The sequence below is a fragment of the Nymphaea colorata genome, chromosome 13, assembly GCF_008831285.2.
Source record: "Nymphaea colorata isolate Beijing-Zhang1983 chromosome 13, ASM883128v2, whole genome shotgun sequence".
In the NCBI taxonomy this organism is placed as follows: domain Eukaryota; kingdom Viridiplantae; phylum Streptophyta; class Magnoliopsida; order Nymphaeales; family Nymphaeaceae; genus Nymphaea; species Nymphaea colorata.
In genome coordinates this window covers 13122372-13140440 of record NC_045150.1, presented here as the reverse complement: position 1 = coordinate 13140440, position 18069 = coordinate 13122372, and the positions used below count along the sequence as shown (strand labels likewise).

At 38.3% G+C, this 18069-nt stretch overlaps 1 protein-coding gene across 5 annotated transcripts in view; it reads left to right on the top strand.

The window, feature by feature from the left end:
* The first annotated feature begins 106 nt into the window (after window positions 1–106).
* The window catches only part of LOC116266854 (disease resistance protein RPS4B-like), a 50545-nt gene continuing 32582 nt past the window's right edge, over window positions 107–18069 (top strand). The window contains exons 1-3 of one of the 5 annotated variants that reach the window (XM_031648285.2): window positions 107–313; window positions 7029–8124; window positions 8341–9416. In XM_031648285.2, coding sequence (XP_031504145.1) covers window positions 7915–8124; window positions 8341–9168 — 1038 coding nt within the window. In that variant the 5' untranslated portion in view covers window positions 107–313; window positions 7029–7914 and the 3' untranslated portion in view covers window positions 9169–9416. Of the gene's footprint in view, window positions 314–3829; window positions 5740–6595; window positions 8125–8340; window positions 9417–10606; window positions 11414–18069 lie in introns of those variants that run through there. The other 4 variants (XR_004175460.2, XR_007575154.1, XR_007575153.1 and 1 more) reach the window with 4 other exon arrangements.

Genomic DNA, 18069 nt, shown 5'->3' with positions numbered 1-18069 from the left:
TGCATTAGGAAGGTAACATGGCCTGCAACGTTTGCAAGCAGTCTGTATTCTATATTAATGCTATTAGATTGTTTCTTGCCTTGTTATGTTCAGTGCCGAAGTTCCTTAGATATGTAAATGACCAATTGCTTGAGCAACTCATATAAATATCATCTTAATTGTCCTTTTTTAACTGTTCCAACAGAGGACAGAGTTGTATGAATTATGGTGAAGGTTTTGGGCAATTCTCAGTTTGACTTGCAACCGTTCCAACCATGTAAAGTTGTCTATGCACACATCTTGGCTGTGGTAGGAATGGTCCCAGAAGATTGAGGTCAGTTGTCTACTGTCACTAAGATTCCTATTCTGTACTGCTTCTGGAGCATGTTTTTTGTAAATTTCTCATCAAGTAAAGAAAATGTACTCCAAGTCACAACACAAGACTTGGTAAATGCTCATAAGGGGTAAATGCTCGCTAGGGAGATAAAGAAGAGATAACTAAACAAGAGATAACGATGCTGAAAATACTTAAATTTTATTGTAAGAATACCTGAAAGTATAAGAAGATAGTTTTCAGTAGGGATCAATTTCGATATTGTATACAAAGAGACCTTAAGTCTAGCTGGTGGATAACCTAGTTGACTTGGTCAAAGCCAGAAAATGAAAGGAATATATATACAAAAAAGTAGAAGTAGAAAATATGTTCTTTTTTTTTTCCATTGGTTTGTAAAAGTTTCCTCTCTTTTATGTTCTATTTCGACCAATATGTGAATTAAAACAAACTGATCTTTATTTTTGAAGATTTTTATGATTTTTTCACTATTTTTACTCATTTTTCTGAATTAAAAATATTTCACAATACATTATAACACATTATGGACTTGAATCAATTGGCTCGACTTATACGTCATTATACACATTCTACAACACTGCTTATGAGTGCAAAAGATTCAGAAAACTCCCAAAAGTTTATAAAATTTCAATCCAGTTCAAGGTCATTCATAAGTAGACCACACATTAATAAAATACAGTCTAAGTTTAATAGTTAAATGTTTTTTGCACGCATCAACTCTTATAAATGTGAAATTGAAAGAGATGAACTTTTCCAAAAAAAATGACAAAAGGGTTGTTAGATTCAACTTTTATATCAAATTTTAACTTTCAACTTATATGTTCAAGTTGTGATATGCTTATGTTTCTAACTATTTGTACCTCTTTAGATTATACACTTACACTTAACTCTTTTAGTATATTTGATACTTTGTAGTTGTAAAATTGAATTGTAAATAGTTATGTGTTGATCCAAGTCTGTTTTTTGGTACCTGGCACGACGAATTTGCTGTGTCAACCCATTGACCCGGTTGACTGCTGATCCAAGTTCAATTCCCAAGTTTGCAAATTATGTTGGCAGAGAAGGGGTAGTGTTGTTGTCCATGCTGGGCCTACTGCCTTCTCGCCCCTTAGGTTGCTGTTTTTCTTGTTTCTCGAATGCAGGACATAGGCCAGGCCATTTGATAATTTTCTAATATTCGCTCATATTGGGTTCCATCTTTCCCGACTTGGTTTTGTTTCCTTGAGGTGTTCTCCTTTGTCCATTTGTTTCTGAAAAATTCCGTACAATATGATGGTTTAGGGCGGCAACCTAACAGTCATAGGGTTGCTTATGTAGTTATCCTACAATTCTTGCTTTCTTTTCTATATATTGATTGTTATGGATTGTTGTTATGTATCACTATTAGTCATATCATATCACTAGACAGTTAACAACTAGTATATATAATACTTGTTTTCCATACAGTCATAAACCATTAAACAATTTAAGTGTGCCTAGGCATGCCCAAGTGTTGGCTAGGCACTAGGCACAACTTGTCACCCGAAAAAGAGGTCCAAAATTTGGAGAGTTATAAAAAAGTCCACCGCTTGCAAAAGGGTAAAAAAAAACTAGTTCAGCCTCTACACCTCCATGGTATCGTTCTTTATTGTGAATGGACAGTTTTAGTTTTAATTGAGGTTGGTGACTGGTGTAGAGGCAATTGTCGAAGGCCCCTCACCACTGGCAATTATCTATGGGGAGAGTGCGCGAGTGCGCGGCTGAATCTTTTCTCCTTCTATACTTGGCAATTGTCTATGGGGAGGGTGGGTGGCTCAATTTTTTTTCATTCCACACTTGATTGCTATCCTCATAATTGAAACCATTTGCTAAAATAGCTGTTAATGCCGACTGTTATTACTTTCCCTTGCATTATACATTTAGGTATGTTATTGAAACCATCAACAAAGCTTTTGTCAGTGATTAGTAGTTTTTATCATTATCACATATTTCATTGACGGGTATTATACAGTGAGATATTTCTTGAGAGTAATATGATAAAAATGTATTTGTCAAAAAATCTCAAGAAAGTCCCAGTAAATTAAAAAAAATTAATAACTTGTTAAATTGATAAAAATGGTGTTTTAGTAATTATTGGAAATGAAAGTGAATAACATTTCAAATTTTAGAGCAAAAATGACATCAAGGTCAAGTAACAAAAGAGGCTTATTTTCTTTAATTAACTTTGTAGTTAATGTTTGCAGAAAACATGAAGAAAAGGTAAAATATGCAAACAATTGATTTACGATTGTTTACCGAAACACAGGAAAAAGACATGTTTCCTCCTTTTGTTTTACTTTTTTTTAATGACATGCTATTGTGACTATGGTATCATCTTTAATAGAATGAGATCTAATAAATGCATTTCTAGGAAAATTGCACATGTAACAGCCTCACTGTTAGAATGTATATGTCCCTATCTATACATATATCTATAGTATGTATATTACATATATTAGTATGCTAATATATGTCTTATATATATATATATATATATATTTATGTGTATAGTTTAGGGTACTTAGGTCGTGTTTGTAATTTTATCTTTCTTTTTGTACTTTTTCCTTTCTTTTATTTTTTACGTTGGACCAGCCTCTAACGGCTAGATTTTCTAGCCGTTGGAGATGGCCCAACAGTCAGACTTCTCTTCCTTTTCTTGTATTATAAATAAGGGACCTTTGTCCCTTGTTTTGCTTAAGGTTGTTAGGCCTCTTTGTGCATTCCTCTCTTGAGTTTAATATAATCTTCTCAAGTTCAAGACTTGGTTTTGTATAACTTATTGAAGTTGCTGGAATTATTGAAGTTGCTGGAATCTTCAAGAAGTTGCTGGAATCTTCAAGAGAAACGTTGAAGCATTTGTATTTTCAAGATTGGGATTGATTTACACACACCACCTCCTTTTATAATGAAACATTTGGGTCCATAGTAAGCAAAAGCACCAGCGTGGTTTTCAAACAATTTGTGATGATATTTGAGTAAAGAAGTCGTAAGAAGTACAAATTGAAAGAACTTGGTGATTCTCACCAGGGAGAAATCAGAATTGGATGATTTAGAACTTTGAAAATGGTTTGTGTATATATGGTTTTGGGATTTTAGTGAGTTTTTCCTATTGTTTCAAATTGATTTGAAAATCTGATCAGTAGGAAGGTTATAAAAGAACAACAAATAATAATACTATAGATTAAATTGGTAACATGAAAACCATAATAAAATTATAGATTAAATTGATACATAAAAACTGATCAATTTTTCAAAGAATTCTTTCTAAGAGGCTTATTTTCTTTAATTAACCTTAAAGTTAGTGTTTGCAGAAAACATGAAGAAAAGGTGAAAATTGCAAACAATTCATTTAGAATTGAGCTCGGCTTGTTGACACATCCAACATGAGTAGTTTCTTTCAAAATAAAAAAATCCATTCATTGAAAGCTTACATGGTTGACAAAGCTTTTGCCAATGATTTTTGGTAGTTTTTACTGACAGATCTAACGATGGACAAAAGGTCATAAAGAAAACGGGGGTGGAAGAAACCATACTAGGACCCGACCTGGTTTGGGTTTTGTTACTTGAGGCCACGCAACCTTCCCCCATCCTCTCTTGCCTCCTCCGCCCCTTTATTCCTCCTCTTCCTCTGCTCATTGCTTTACCTCTACAAGGAAGCCCTTCCGCCGAGCAGCCCTACTCCATGCGACATCCAGAGCTTGGCATCTGTTGGGCAATGCCTGGAAGATCAGACTCCTCCTTGGTATGGCAGCAGACGCTAGGTTGGGGGCGCTGGGTTGTCTTGACCTGGTTAGGGTAGATTTGGGGATTTCTAGTTTCATGCCCAAGTCTCGCAGCTTCTGGCTACAACTCAAGTCAAGCTTGTTCTTTTATAGGATGATGTTGGCACATTATTTCTTCTTGATTTTGTAGGTCATAGCATGGAGCTGCCGCAGTTGTGTCATATCTATCTCTCTCTCCCTCTCTTTCTTCTTTATCACATTTAATCTTCTTTATTGCATTTAATGTGCTTCTTTATTATATTTAATGTTGTTCTTTACATTTAATCTTGCTCATTACACTCACTTACTTTTAATAGAAGGTGCATTAATTTAAAATAAAATGTCGATGCAGAACAAAACGCAAAAATTGACTTTCTAGCAGTTTAATATGCGTATAATACATGTATTTTTTTATTTGGCATTTTTTTTATAAAAGATGCATATTTTTCCTGGTTTTTTTCGACAGACAAGATTTTGGCATAATAATCGTGATATTTTCGAATTTATGAGATATTTGTGACAATGGTCTTGGTCCTTTTATCTATGGTTTTGACAATGGACAATATGCAATATTGTCGTAAAGTCTAGTTCGTATAAACAAACTTTTCCTTAACATTCATTTAGTTAGCGGCAACCCGGGGTAATAAATCAACCATCAGGTCTTGATAAAATGAGTAGAATGTCCTTGTTAAAGTGATAAAATGAAAAAAGAAGGCAAGATGTGGACCACCTCCATGATGTCGTTTTCTTTGCTTTGGAGGCCTTGACTTAATTGAGGTAGGTGGCTGGTGCGGAGGTAATCATAGAAGGTCCTTACCATTGGCAATGTTCTAAGGGGGAGGGCGGCTCGTATTTCCACATTCGGCCACACCCGATGTTCTCTTTCTGTTTTTGATCAGTTGTGGCACGCTTTCTCATTGTTTCTTTGGGAACATTCTAATCTATTTCCCAATCGGACACAATGGAGGGGGCTACTGAAGAGAAAGGCGTCTGCTTTCATGGTTGTGGTGCCGATGGAACAGAGGGATCCTGGCAAGCTTCTCAAGGAGACGATGGACAGAAATTTGATGTTTTCTTAAGTTTTAGAGGGGCCGACACTCGCAAGGGATTCATTGGCCATCTTTATGATGCCTTGGTAACAAGGGGCATCTCTACTTTCATAGATAACGTGAATTTGGAGAAAGGTGAAAGCGTGAATAACTTGTCTGGGTATATAGAAAGGTCGAGGATGTTTGTGGCCATCATCTCTAAGGGTTACGCTGATTCCAAGTCGTGTGTTTGAGAGAGATTACCAAGATGGTGGAGTGCAGGAGGGCGGACCGAAGGAGGGCTCATCATTCCTGTATTCTTCGGTGTCGAACCTTCCGATGTTGAGAAGCAGGAAGGTCTCTTTCTGCCAGCGTTCCAGAAGCATGAAAAAAATGAGAAGCTAAAGGAAGAGATGAGCAACTGGAAAAATGTTTTGCGTGAGGATGGAAAGATATTGGGGTTCAACCTAAAGGATGCAAATGAGTATGCTCTCAGCCAACTCTAGTTTTTAGACTAGGTTCCATTTCCTGTTGAAATTTCTGACCCGGTGTAAACGACAATGAGCTTTGTTCATCGCCATGCCCATCTCTCCTTGGGGTCTCTTACTCTTTTTTTTTCTTTATTTTTTCATTCTAGCAACTAAGAAAACTTTACAAGATCTGTCACACACACACACACACACACACACACACACACACATATATATATATATATATATATATATATATATATATATATATATATATATAAGAGAGGGAGAGGGAAAAATTATTTGGTTTGTTTGGCTTTCACTCTCTGTAAATAATGAAGTATATTTAAGAATTACGTCTCCTCTTATTTATAACCAATTATTAGATTGAATGTTCTAGATGTTTTTAGCAAAAATAAAATATCTGATTTTATTGATAAGTTCATAAGAGCAAGTTTTGGATTTGGTTTCAGAGTCTTGAACTAATAACCCGTCGTGCACTAAAGTAATTACTATTGAATTTTCAGAACTTAGTTTTCAGTCACAATAAATATTTAATTTTTTGATAAATCCTTAAAATATAATTGCTATTTTTTTTTCACATTGCATTAAGTTGATCACCTTTGATCGCTGTGCGTAGGTTTGTTTGCGTAGAGGACTTGTCATGTAAGAAAGCATCAGAATAATTTTAATAAGCAATCCATGTGTAAATAATGCGAGGATTGCTTTATTTTGATAAATACTCAAAATGTTGTTTATGTTCTCAACTTTTCATAAACCTACGCAGTACTTACTCGAGCTCTCCCCTCAGTCTCGAACCCCAAACACACCCACACCCACACACACACACACACACACATATAACATATATATATATATATATATATATATATATATATATATATATATCATAATCACGAAAAATGCATTTTTATAAATTAATTAGCTGTATAAAACTAAAAAATGCATTTTTTTGAAAAAAAGTTAAAAACGAAAAAAACATGTTCTTTCATTTTTTTATTTTCTAATTCCAAACAGTTTTTTTATTTTTTATTTGTTGCAAATCTACTTATCTTTTGATGTTTGTGTTATTAGTTTTTCACTTATTTAATTTTTTCTTCATTTTTAGTTTTTTTTACATTTTTAAAAATTTATTATATTTTTATCATTTTTTTCAAGCTCGCCATGTTATACTCGAGAAAAACCTTATCATTTAAAACTCTCAGACATTATTTATGGCTATGATATATATATATAGCTTCAGTAAAATCGGACTCGTATGGATGAACTTTCTTTCACTAATTATTGGTGGCCTATTATTTATTAATTCATGCACGAAGCAGATCTTATAAAGTGCATTTTGAAAAGGATTATGGAGGAAGTGAACCCTAAATACCAGCTCATGTGCGCTATCCTACAGATCTTAATTCTTGCGTAAATGAGGTGATCGAACGGTTGGATAGGAAAGTTAGAATGGTTGGGATTTGTGGGATAGGCGGCATCGGGAAGACAACCCTTGCCAAAGCAGTCTACAACAGATTATTAAAGCAGCACAATGAGAACTGTTCCAGTTTCGAGAACTGTTCCAGCTTCGAGAAGTGCAGCTTCCTTGCAAATGTCCGCGAAGTATCAAAGCAGAAGAGTGGAATCGTTCGCTTGCAAGAGCAGCTGCTTCGTGATGTCCTTAGATTAGAAATGCAAATAAACGACAAGGACGACAGCATCACCAAGATCTGAAATAGAATTGGAGACATGAAAGTGCTTGTAGTTCTCGACGATGTTGATCATAAAGACCAGCTCGATGCGCTGGTCGGCAGCCAGTCAGGTTGGTTCAGTGGCGAAAGCATAACCATTGTCACTTGTAGAGATGAAAGCATCTTCAAGGGACGACAGAAGGTCATCTATATGGTTCTGGATTTCTGGAATTGGATCCTGCCCAATCGCTTAAACTTTTCAGTCAGCATGCGTTTAAGCAACCCGAGCCAAAATCCGATTGGAGAGGTGAATTGTCGAAGAAAGTTGTGTCAATTTCTGGTGGGATACCTCTGTGCCTCCATATATTTGGGAGCCTCTTTTCTGACATTAAATCCATTGAAGGATGGGAGTCAAAGCTGGAGCAATTAAAACGGGATCAAAATGAAGAAGTCCATGTTAGGTTAAAAATAAGCTATGACAGCCTTGATACTAAAAAACAGCGGATATTCTTGGACATAGCATGTTTTCTTATTGGTTGACAGGATTGGGAGCAAGCTTACCCAGGGGAGTTGGAGAGATGGGAAGCGAGGAAAGAAAAGAAAGAATACGCAATGCTCATGTGGGAAGGTTCCAGACTTTACCCAACTGATGCAATTGAAGAGTTGCAGCGTAAATTTCTAATCAGCATAAATGATGAGCATGGCACCTTTGAAATGCATGATCAAATACTAGACATGGGAAGAAATATTGTCAAGCAGGAGCCGGTGGCAACCAGGTTTTGGAAAAATAACGAAACATCGCAAATGCTTCAACGAACAAAGGTAAGTGTGAGCTTCTACACGAACAAAGGTAGACTCCGATAGCTGATCTCCTATTCCTTATGATAGTTTGCATAAAGCTCTAAATCTAAATTGTACCTTCTTTTGGCTGAAAGCTTTAGCAGAAATCATGCGACATCACTTGGAGTGCTTCGACGTTTTCATTTTATCAAGGAGCTCATTTTTCTTCTTTCTTTCTGGTGATCTTTCCTATCTCAGGGAACAGAGAAGGTTGAAGCCATAACTTTCCACCGTCACGACGGGCAACATAATATTCCACCTTTGAACAAGATATCTTTTAGAAACATGGATGAGCTGAGAATACTTGATACAAGCTGCGTCAGGATGGAGGGCTCGTATCAGGATCTACCCAAATCGTTGAAGTTCCTGAGGTGGTGGCAGTGTCCATTGAAATCATTGCCGATCATCGACTTCGATGTTATGAACATTGTAGTGGTCGACCTGACAAAGAGCATCATAGAGGAGTTTCTAGGTCCAAGTGTGACTAACACGTGGTTTTTTCGTTACCTCCACCCCCAAGAGGTGAACTACTCGCGGACGTTCAGCCAATTGAAAGTGCTTATTCTCAAGAATTGCAAGAACCTCAAGAGCTCCCCCGATTTTAGGCTGATTCCAAACGCAACCAAATTGGTATTTGAAGGGTGCACCAACTTGGGTCGAGTCCACGAATCGATCGGCGATCTCCAAAGGTTGGTGCGCTTGAACTTGGGAAACTGTCGTTCTCTAAAGAAAACACCTGAAAGCATCTGTCGCCTAAGTTCTTTGGAGAAGCTCGTCCTGAGCGGGTGTTGGTCACTACAGGAACTACCAGAAGAGATTGGCAGGTTGACGTCTTTAAAGGTGCCAAAAATTAGGCCCAGGGGATATGCAAAGACTTCCGGAGTCTGTTGGCCTGTTGACAAACCTGCAGGAGTTGGAAGCCATCCTTTGCGATTTGAAGACAATCCCAGACATTTCAAATTTGCAAGCCCTGTGATGTTTAAGTCTGAGCGGATGCTTCCAGCTGATGGATGTTCCTGGCCTTAGCAAACTGAGACGCCTATAGTCCCTATTTCTCGACGGCTGTCGAGCACTAAGGGACATGAATGACACGATGAAGGTAACTTCTTTAGTATCGTTTTCATATCCTTCTTGCTGGCCTGCATTCTGTTTTATCGACCAGAATAAAGTAGAGTAAAAAGTAATATTCTTTTTTTTTTCTCTGGGGTCGTCTTATTAATACCTTGGCTTGGACTGCTTTGTTGGTCGGTTCGCTTCGATTCTGTACATGTACATTGGCTGATTAGCAGTGGCGGAGCCAGAACAATTTGGCTGGCGGGGGCACTTATTTAAAATACTCAAAGCTAGAGGGGGACTTAACTTATTAAAAATACTCAAAGCTAGTGGGGGACTTATATATATATATATATATATATGGATAAATATTTAAGATTCTTACTTAAAAATAAAGAATTTTTAAGAGACTGACACATCTTCTAACTTAAATATCTTATTGGGAGGAAGAAAAAAAATAAAAAACGGCATAGTCCGGACAAGGCCTAAAAAGCCTAAATCGAACAGCTAAAACGCTAAGCATGACCAATAAGTGTTGGCCTTTTATTTGGCTTGTATAACCTGATTTACAAATTTATTTTCACATTAATACTATTGAATATTAGAAAAGTGATTTTAATTAATTGAAAATGCAAATTTAGAAAATCAGCTTAAATGTTTTACGAATAATCTCCTGCAGGTCTCGTGGCTCACTTTTACAAGCCTAGCCAGAACAAGCAAAGTCCGGAGACTGGTTTGGTACCAGCCCTGATAGAGTGTAAGACATCATCTACGACAAGGAATCCGAATCTCACAAAAATTTTGTACATGAAAAGATAATTTTCCAATGTGGGTAAGACAAAATATGTCATGCATTTCTTCTAAGTAGGCCACATGGTAAAGATGTGCGAGACAATTAAAAATTTTAAAATATTCAAGACAATTCTTGATAATTTTCTAATGTGGTTAAGACAAATAAATTATAGACGGCATGCATGCTTCTAATAGGCCACACGGTGAAGATGTGCGAGACCATTTAGGAAAATTCTTAGACGTCTCCGAACGTGGCCTTCTTGTCTCACCTTTTTCTTTTTTAATTTAAACTCATGATTTATTAAATGAGGCACGAAACAAATGTTTTTCGTATACCACCACTCCGTTAAACTTATCATGGATAATTTCTCCCTTGCAATCATGTAAAAAGCCAGAGTTATGGTGGTCTGCACGTGGGCTATCTTGGGCTGGCGTGGGCAGGTGCCCACACATGCCCCACGCTGGCTCCGCCATTGGTGATTAGCGTCTATATGTACTCATATCAACATATATATATATATATATATATATATATATATATATATATATATATATATATATATTAAATGTGCATGTATATAGTTTATATCTAATCTTATTTTAAATGTGCACGTACCAGGAGGCCAAATTCGAACATTGCAAATATCTCGGCATTCCTGGACAGCCGATTGATTATTCCCGACCCAAATCTCCACATGGACTATGGACATGGACATGGTCATGGTCGGTATGGACATGGTCGGAGACGGTATCTTTTTCTCTCCCCAACACTTACACTACTGTTCTTGTTCAGGGCCGCGTGCCACGGTCTTATAGAGTAACCCAGTTTAGGGCAGAGAGGTATCATAATTCTAGGATAATCTTTAGATGGGCAGAAAGTAATGAGGCACAGACTGAACCGGAAGAGGTGATACGGATCGCCCGCCGTGGAGCTTTCATCCCTCAAAAGTTGGAGGATGATAAAGGGAAAGGAGTCAGGGTAAGAGGTGGGAAGGGCGTTATGTTTCTGTGTCATAAAGTGATAGGGCGCGACATTCAAGTTGAAGGGTGCACCGTTGCTATCGCTGACACTGACACAACTCAGAATCCCAAATACAGAAAGAATGGAGGGACCTTTGACCCTTTTTCGGGTGGGGGAATTAATACCTCTTATTCACCCCAAAGAGATGGGAAGGGATACCGAAGGATCTACATCACGTTCGAAGCGGAAAGCGACTTCCAAGGTACCCATTTCCGTATCGAATTGCACAGGAGGTAACGACCATGAGATCCATGCGGTTTGCTTTTGGTTATATATTGGTTGCAACCTTTGACTGGTTTACTATTGATGGGGTTGGATGTAAATTAAGGACAATATTCAACCTTATTTTTCATGTAATATCCAATCAATATTTTTAATATTTATAAAATAAATATTGGACCTGAAGTCACCTGATACGCATTGACTTATATTGGCTTGTGTAAACCACTTTAAGGAAAAATTTTAAACAATATTTGTATTAAATATTGTTATGTATTAAAAAAACTTTTTTATTTGCCATTAATTTAATAACTTAACTATATGTCTTAGTTGTTAAAATTAGAAAATTTAAAACATATTGAATCATGGAAAGTATACAATATATCTATCTAAAACAAAAAAATAAAGGATAAATAACAAAACAACATAAAACTATTAGAAACATATCAATATTTCCTAATACTTATATTAATTATAACTAATGGGTTTTAACCGTACCAAATATCAGTGTTTAAATCTTTAAAGTAATAGGACTTGTAAACATTGATGATTTAAACTATCCTTCAAACGGAGCACTATGTGATATAGAAAAATTGTAATGACAAGGTAGAGAAACTCTTTAAAAATGGTGGACTAGGCATTGTTTTTGAAAAAAATCATTTTAAGGTCGGTCAGTTTTGTTATTCCCGTCGAAAAGGGCTTTTCATCCCTACTGCCACCTCCTACCTTCTTGTGTGTGTAAGAAACCAATGAAGAACAGAGAGAGAACGAGAAGCGAGTGAGTGAGAAGATGAGGGACAGAGAGAGAAGATAATTGTGTCGTGGAGCAAGCAACAGGGAGACAATTTAGAAGGCATCCATTTTTTTTTTTTTTAGTTTGAAAAGGAGAAACACAGTTTAGGGTTTCTATTTTGAGGGAAAACCAATGGCATTTGAGGTGCTGCCTTCAATTTGCTCTATGCATCATGCACTTTCTTCAATCCTCTATAACATATTTTTTTCAATTTATTTTCTGTCTAATCGTACTCTTCATCAGGGCCTGATTGGCTGATTATAGCAAGACGCGTCTCTTGCTTATTTTGCCGATGTTTTAAGATACACGCGATACTTTTTGTTGTTATTGACGGCATGCATAGGCCCGCATCCAACGGAATGTGTTCACGTCCAATCCCAGACAAGTTTGAATCTCCACGAGGGACATCCCTACACCTTGAATGGATTGATTGTGGACTTTGCTGAGTTGATCGTGATGCCAACCTTCTACTTTGATTTGTTTATGATAGATTGGGGAGCAGCACATCTTTGTTTCTTGTTCGGCAGAAAATTATGATGCTACTACTGGATAGAGATTAGATTTATGACCCTTTCTTTTTTCAGCTTTTTGATTAACATCTTAATAACCACTATGAACAAGTACGGTGATAGTACATCACCATGACCAAAACCTCTACGGCAATCGAAGAATCAACGACCCCCTTGAGAAGCAATGGAGATGTAAGTATAAATCAATTCAACGCACCTGTGATCAAATCTTACCTATCTTAGCACCCTGCACAGGAATTGCCAATGTGTCTTGTTGTACACATTCGAGAGGTCTAGTTGCCAATTTCATCTGTTAAATAAGTATAAAATGGAACGCATGACTCACCGGAATCGGTCAAGGCTAGCTCGATCAAGTGGGCTGAAGTTGATGGCCAGCTAAGTCAAGTCAAGTTAATGGCAACCGTTTAGTGATTTAAGAACAAGGATGCTCTGTACTCGTAGAAAATACAATGAGGTCACTCACTGCTGTCGAAAATGGTCTCCATCTCCTTGCCAGTCACATTGGACGATGTGTGGCCCACAATTTGTTGGGGACTGAATAGTCTGAATTGGGTCAAGCCTGAGGGCCCCACATGAATAATGTTAATTTAAAACATATAAAATGCATGTATGATTCTTCATGACTTCACAAAATTATGTCAAAAAGGTCGTTAATATGTACCATTCATTCTTCTGTCTAAACAAAAAAAAATCCAGCAAACAAATAAAACTGACTTCCAAACAAGATTCTATGCCCTTCAAAACTATGAAAGGAAAGTCAAAGCAAAAAATAATACATACAAAAGATCAACAAATATTTATGATATCAACCTTCATTGAATTTTCAAAGACTGACATAAAAAAGGTCTGGTGCTCCGAGTAAGAACACTGAACTGGTGACATATCAATTTTTCAAGATGCCTTGGCCAGGTCAGTTTGAACCAGCTAAAGGAGTAGAAGCAGGTCTATACCTCAGTTTTTTGGTCTCCTTTAACTAATCTGGAGTGTACGTCCTTGAGATTGAACTCGATCGCCAACAGTTTCTTTAACTTAGTTATTTCATCTTCATCATCACATGTGACAATCATATCATCAACATATACCAACTGAAGAGTAACTTTTTGCTCATTCCTCTTCACAAAGAGTGTATGATCTCCATCTCCTTGATGATATCCATATTGTCTCGTTACAAGTCTAAGTCGTTCAAACCATGCTCGAGGGGATTTTTAAGCCCATACAAAGCTTTCCTTAGCTTAAAACATTTTCCAGGTTCCTATATCTTAGAGGCATACACATATACACTTCCTCTTCAAGGTCTCCATTTAGAAAAGCATTCTTGACATGAGGTTGGTACATCTTCCACTCCTTTATCACTACTAAGGACATAATGACTCTGACAGTCTTCATCTTCACAATAAGAGCAAAGGTCTCCAAGTAGTCAATTCTGTATTTCTGACTGAACCCATTGGCAATAAGTCAAGCTTTATATCTGTCTACACTCCCATTTGGCTTATATTTAATGGTGTAAACTCACTTGGATCCTACCAGATGAGCCGCTTCAAGAATCTTTACCACTTCCCATGTCATGTTTCTGTTCAAAGCTTCTATCTCTTCTTGCATTGCATAAGTCCACTTGGAATCACTCTGAGCCTCAACAGCAATCCTAGAAATCACAACAAAAGAAAGAGATGATAAAAACAATTGTATTCCTTGCTAGTCTAGAATATGACATCATTGACATGAAGTTACCAATAGGGTGTTGTGTACATGATCTGACGCTCTTTCTGAGCGCAATGGGTAATTCCTCATTTTCAGCCTCTGCCTGAGTACTTTCAACGACATCTTTTGAGCACCAATTGGGTCATCTAGGGAAGGAGTAGCATTAGGATTCGGAGTAGGATTTTTGTCACCAGAGGGCATCGCTTCGCAGCTTCACCAGTGGGTCCTGCCGCAGGCAACCTTCGCGTAGAGTAAACCTGCCTAAACAAACGGTCATGTCCCACCTCATTCACAATTGAACATCCATCATCCTTATTGTGCTCTAGAGGGTTAGTAACCTGAATCTCTTCCTTCTTGTATTCCAAAAAATCTATAAACTGAATCTATTGATTGAGGGAATAATCTTCTCTTATTGTATACCTCTCCCCCTGAAGAGAATTCTCACCAAAATAGGAAGTGTGTTCAAGGAAGGTGATATCTTTGGTAACATAGGCACGACCAGTGGAAGGGTCTCGACACTTATATCCTTTTTGAGTAGGGGAATAACTTAGAAATACACTCTTAATATTAGGACTATGATTATGAATAAAACAGACATAGCCAAAAACTCTAAGTGGAAGAGAGGAAGGTTCACGACTCCCCGATAACATAGATGAGGCGTTTGCACATTCAACACACGACTAGGCATATGGTTAATTAGATATGCACTAGTCAACACATCATCTCCCCAATACCTTTTTGAGACATTGATGTTAAAAAAGAAGAGCTTAATCATATTCAATAACTGGCGATTCTTTCGTTCAACAATTACATTTTGAGGAGGAGTATAACTACAAGAAGTCTCATGAACAACTCCCTTTTTTCGAAAGAAGCTATCAACAGACTGACACGTATATTCACCAGCATTGTCAGACTGAAAGGACTTAACAGAGGTCCCAAATTGAGTTTCCACAAGAGCAATGAAAGTCTCTATGACATTAGGTACTTCACTACGGTCTTTCAGCAAATACTTCACTACGGTCATTATGACATAATGGTGATAAAATACTGAAAATCAAGACAAGAAAGAATTTCTGAAGGCCCCATACATCAGAATGAATTAAGGCAAACACCTCATTAGAACAATGAATATAAACAAGGTATGAAGCCCTAACATGTTTAGCCAGGTGACAAACATCACAAGACACCATAGTCATATCTAAACTAAAACATAAATAAAGAAACAACTGTCTAAAAATTCTAAAAGGAAGGTGCCCAAGGCGCTCATGCCAACACAGAACCAACTGCAGGGATTCCTCTCTACTCTTCTTTGTTTTGCTGGCTGCCATCATGAGAGTTGTAGCAGCACGCATGGCTAAATGATATAGCTCCTCAGAAACCAAACCAATCCCAATCCTCTTCCTTGTCACCAAGTCTGGAAGAACATAGCGATCAGCAGAAAAAATAAGTTTGCAATTCAACTCTTTCGTAATCTTGCTAACTGACAAGAGGTTCAAGGGAAGATGAGGAACATGTAGAGCATTGTGAAGTAAGAACTTGTTCAAAAGTGAGTGACTCCTTTTTCCAACCACATAAATAGAGGAACCATCGACAAGAGACACACTTTCCTTTCCTGACGAAAGCTTATACGTATGAAAGACCTTAGAATCGCCAGTCATGTGGTGAGTAGCACCATTGTCAATAATCCACTCTCCCATATGAGAATCTGTAGGCTCAACAGTGGCTGAGAAGAGGCAGCAACAACACTACGCAATGGAGCAAACACCTCCAAACTGCAGCAGCATAGCCCAGGCAGAGACACCTTCCACACTGCAATAGCACAGGTGCAGTCAGCGGCGGAACACCACACACGTCAGGCAAGCAACAACATTGGCGATGTAGCAGACTAGCACAGGCAATGCAGCTCCTACGACAATAGCTACGGCAGCCACACAGTCGACAATAGAGAGAAGAAGTGGTAGAGACGAGCGATGCACGACAGTGCTCCTCAGCCAATCACGACCAAAAAAGTGAGAGGCAATGCAGATCAGACGGATGGAGGCCAGTCAAAACAGGCGCTGACAGTACGCGGAAGTTGTGGAAGATGTTGTCGTCGATCAGAGCAGGGAACTTGCTGGACCAGATGACAGCAGCATCAACAAAACAAGGCAGCGGCATGGAGCAATGGCCAAGGTTCCTTCACGACGACAGGGAGCAAGGAAAGAGAGAAACAGCAGCTGGGACCTGAGCTGAGGAGCAGGCGATAACACTGGTGGCGCTGCATGGAGAGCGAAAAAAACCTGGAGCAGAATGGCAACTATGGCCGGCGATGCAAGACTAGGAAGGAGAAGGCGACGCTGGGGGCGACAGCTTGCAAATTGGTTGATCTATTTTAGAGGGTGGTATGCTGGTTGAGTCAGTCTTCAACCATTAAAACTCTAATTGACTCATTTTTCTTGAAAGTGATGATGGATCCTAGGCTAGGCTGACAAGATGCCTGCAAATTGATTAAATTCCTTTTTGGAATGAAATAGCTCGAATTCCTTTGTAATTGTTGCACCAAGGCTCAAGTGACTTCCTAGTGGGATGTCAATTTTGCATCTTTCACCTTCCATTTTTCATTGACTTGGTTCTAGATTAGTAGAGAGTCAACATAAGCATGAACATTTTCGATGTTGAAACTGAGCAATATTCTGAGTCCATGTTTCAATGCTTCATATTTAGCAATGTTGTGAGTGGATATGAATTCCGACCTGAGATAATAAGGGATCATCTCCTTTTCATGAGTAATTGGGAGAATCCCAACACCTATTCCATCCATGTCCTTGGAGTGGTCAAAAAACATTGTCTATGGCTGAGTGGTTTCAATGTATAAAACTTGTTCATTAAGGAAGTCATCATTGGTCTTCAGCTGTTCAACCAATGGAAAGTCTACTAACTGATCAATCAATGCTTGTCTCTTGATGGGCTTTTGAAAAATGGACTCTAAGTCATACATCAAGAGGAGTACCTACCATTTGTCAAATTTTCCTATGAGAAATGGCTGATGTATGATATATTTGAGAGGATTTAATCTTGATACCGCCTTGCTTTTACAGGAAAGCATGTAATGTCTCAATGTCTGACATATCTTAACAAGGAAGAGACTCATTTTCTCCATTATTGAATACTGAAGGTTTTGCAGACATAATATATCGTGTATAATATTGTGAAACCTTCTTCATATTGTGCTAAATATCCTCTACAAGGCGATGCAGGTAGCAGACGATGCAGGGAGAGGCGATGACAGGAGCATCTATAGAGACACGGTGAAGGAAGATGGGAGACAAGAGATGGGAGGCGACGTCGCAGGAAACAATGGCGAGACTTGCCACGGCAGCAGGGGCGATGACGTCGGGCGACAACATTGGAGCAGCAGGGGCAATGTTGGAGCAGCAGGGTCGAGATCAGGCAGGCGACGGGTGTCCAAGCGATGGTCGATGGTGTACGAGAGAAAGGCAAAGGGTGACGGCAGGAAGCAGGGAACGCGGCGGAGAGAGACGGAACTTCACAGCAACTCGTCGGGCCAAAAAATCCCTCTTTTCAGAGATTCGGCTTTGATACCATGTTGAAACAGAAAAAGCCAGTAGAACAATGAACAGATACAAATGTAACGTGGAAAACCCCTCAACTAGAGGGAAAAAACCACGGGTGAGAATGACTGGTGCCCACTAGCAACCAGACACTCTCTCTCTCTTAGATTTTCATTAACCATGAAAAGATTGATTACTAGGGTATAAATAAAACCCACAACATTACAAAGCGGATCGGGTCCAGACCCAGACCCGAAACAACCAAAGCCG